General features: G+C 39.6%; 1 protein-coding gene across 2 annotated transcripts in view; it reads right to left on the bottom strand.

The window, feature by feature from the left end:
- si:dkey-17m8.1 (C-Jun-amino-terminal kinase-interacting protein 4) overlaps window positions 1-2,855 on the bottom strand; it is an 11,241-nt gene that overhangs the window by 5,431 nt on the left and 2,955 nt on the right. For both annotated transcript variants that reach the window (XM_027286756.1, XM_027286755.1), the window contains exons 7-14: window positions 2,334-2,406; window positions 2,062-2,231; window positions 1,632-1,915; window positions 1,173-1,230; window positions 790-942; window positions 625-667; window positions 369-496; window positions 176-229 (exon numbers count right to left, since the gene is read on the bottom strand). In XM_027286756.1, coding sequence (XP_027142557.1) covers window positions 176-229; window positions 369-496; window positions 625-667; window positions 790-942; window positions 1,173-1,230; window positions 1,632-1,915; window positions 2,062-2,231; window positions 2,334-2,406 — 963 coding nt within the window. The remainder of the gene's footprint in view (window positions 1-175; window positions 230-368; window positions 497-624; window positions 668-789; window positions 943-1,172; window positions 1,231-1,631; window positions 1,916-2,061; window positions 2,232-2,333; window positions 2,407-2,855) is intronic.

Here is a 2,855-nt window from a genome sequence, read left to right as displayed (position 1 = left end):
ACAAGGTTGCTTTACTGCCTGGCATACAGTTGCACAACCACTGGGACCAGGCAACCTCTGATGTTTTAAGGAACAAAGCTGACCCAACTTTTTATCTGTTATGATGAAATGAGGATGAGTATGCAGTATAATGTGAAATGTTCTAGTTTTAGATGAGATGACAAACAACACTTACTTTCTCCAAACACCTGACCGTTTGTCCACTGTTAACCTCTCCTCCTTTGTTGCTCTATAAAAAAAATTTAAAAAAACAACACAAAATTAAATTGGAGAAAAAACCTAAAACATTAATTTTAGACTCTTTATGGGAACAGGCAACAAAAAAATACATATAAAATATATAGACTTCACTTCAGCAGCAGAGTTACCTGAGTGTCTGACTACGTCTTACTGCCTCCTGCAGCTCAAACAGACGCTGCTTGTATTGGTTTTTCTCCATGACCACGCGAGCCATTTCAGAACGAGAGAAGTGGCGCATGGATGCGGTTAGAGAGGCCTGAATGGAGAGATTTGTGCTATTAATGGGGCACATGCATCGGTTTCTTACATCATAATTAACACTGAGCAGGGCTACAGCTTCATGGTACAATTTATAGAAATTTAAAAACAACTAGGTCTCCTTACATCAGGATCTTCAGATTGGAATGTTTCCAGTTCTTTCCTAAGTCTATGAAAAAAAGCGGATACAAAGCACAAAGTTATCGTAACAGCAATGCATGCAGTATTATAATCAAAAAAATAATTCCAATCGTTGTTTCAACAACATTAAAAGAGGAAAACAAACTACACCTCTTAGTTTCCTCCTCCTTCTCCTTCACTCGCCCCTCTAATCGTGAGACTGTCTCGTAAAGGGAGGACACTTCAAGTTTAAGGGCAGACCGGTCATCAGTCAGCTCTACTACCCGAGATATCAAAGCCTTACGAGCAGCGTCTACTAACTCACTGAAAAAAGAAACAGCACAAAAGATGAAAAATTTAAGATTATGAAGAAATCAGTTTGGTAAAGGGAGTAAACAGTTTCAACCTATTAGTCACTACAGTTTTACTGATATGTTTTTTACTGAAGAAAAGAAACTGAACCGTACTAAAGTGTTTGGAAAATCCCCCACACACTCAAATAACCACACTTGAGTAGTCATAACACGGTCAGAGAAATTAAATAAAGGACTCACTGGGTGACTTTCAGTTCCTCATACTGGGAAAGAATCTCCTCAAACTGGTCTCCACTGCCTGCACAAAAAAAATAAATTAGAAATACTTGAACACACAAGGAACACTCAGAGAAATGTAGGTCTAACTGGTGTGACTATTAACTTTTCATTCACATCTAAGATTAACAATGAGTGGTAGGAAACATTGAAGGAAAAGGAAGTGAAGCTTTATAGCAAGAAACCTTTGTCACTGACGTACTCGCACTTCATGTTAACAAGGTATAAATAGTGTTTCACCATTGCTACGCAGACACCAACCTCCTGTCACCTCTGATGCCTGCGATCACTTACTTTGTTAGATATTTATCTGTGTCTGTCTGAACTATCCGACTTAAGTTACAAAATGATAACTGGGCAGTTAACATGTTGTAAATGTTGCATCAACTATGTTTTTAAAATGTGTTTTCTTCATGAGTTTACCTCTCACACTGGCTCCTCGGTCTACACTCTCCACATAGTCATGGCTCAGCTCTGACAGTTCAGAGAACACAGAGTCTGTGTTGCGCAGCTCCCACTCTATACTATCATCTTCCTCCATCTCCTCTCCCTCCTCCTTCTTCTTGTTGTCCTTTTCCTGCTCCTCTCCTTCCTGCACCTCTTCGGCCTTGTGCTCCTTCTCTCCCTCCTTCTCCTCCGTCTCCCCCATCTCATCCTCCAAGCTGGTCTCCAACCCACCTCTCTGTGGCTCTTTGGTGTTAGGGGTGCTGATGAGGATGATGCAGATTAAAGAGTGAGAAAATATGTGAATCTTTGATGTGTGAACATGTCGATGAGCTAAAGTGAACCTGGGTTTAGTTAATGATCACACACACATAAATCTACAACAAAAATGAGTTTATTCGTTTATTACCTGGCATCCACACAGCCATGAAACTGCTTCAGCTCAGGAGTGGAGCTTATGATGTCATTTATGAACTGATCTGCGGTGGACTTTACTGCAATGTCAATCGCCTTCTCTTCCTTGGCTGCTAGGTCTTCCAAACAGAAGGGAGCAGAGTTTGAATGTGGTCTTTGTATCACCTGAAAAAAAAAGCAGCAGGAAACATCAGTTCCTTCTCTGCTAAATCTGATATTGTATTAAAAATTATGAAAATATAGCTGTGACAAAGTGGGAATGTTCACCTTTTCATTAACACTGGATTCTGACAATACTGTGTTGGATGGAAATTCAGCATTCTTGGAGCGCATGTGATTCCTGAACACAACATACAATGTTAAATAATAAAGAAATTTAAACACACAGCATACATTTATGCTTCTTTCTTACATTTTGCACAACTTTCCTGCACCACTGCTGTGACTTGTGATAGAGAAGAGATAAAACGTTAAAAGGAATGAGATCCCTCTAGCTAACAAGACACCCATTTCAATAACTGTCTCATTTAACAACCATAAAACATGGAAGATTTGCTTGTGCGTTGCCAAGTGTACCCGAACACATACAGGCAATTTAGAGTCACGAATTAACCTATTCAGTGCAAGTCTTCATGCTGTGAGGCAACAGTTCTAACACATGCCACCAAAGATGATTCTTATAGTTATGTACTTGCACAATGCAGTTGTTTGCACAACCTGGACACTTGCACAATGTCACTACCTCAACATGGTGTTATACTGTTGTTGTTCTTCTATTTATTGTATATA

Source organism: Larimichthys crocea, chromosome XIII (genome assembly GCF_000972845.2).
Source record: "Larimichthys crocea isolate SSNF chromosome XIII, L_crocea_2.0, whole genome shotgun sequence".
Classification (NCBI taxonomy): Eukaryota; Metazoa; Chordata; class Actinopteri; family Sciaenidae; genus Larimichthys; species Larimichthys crocea.
This window is presented reverse-complemented; position numbering and strand designations above follow the sequence as displayed.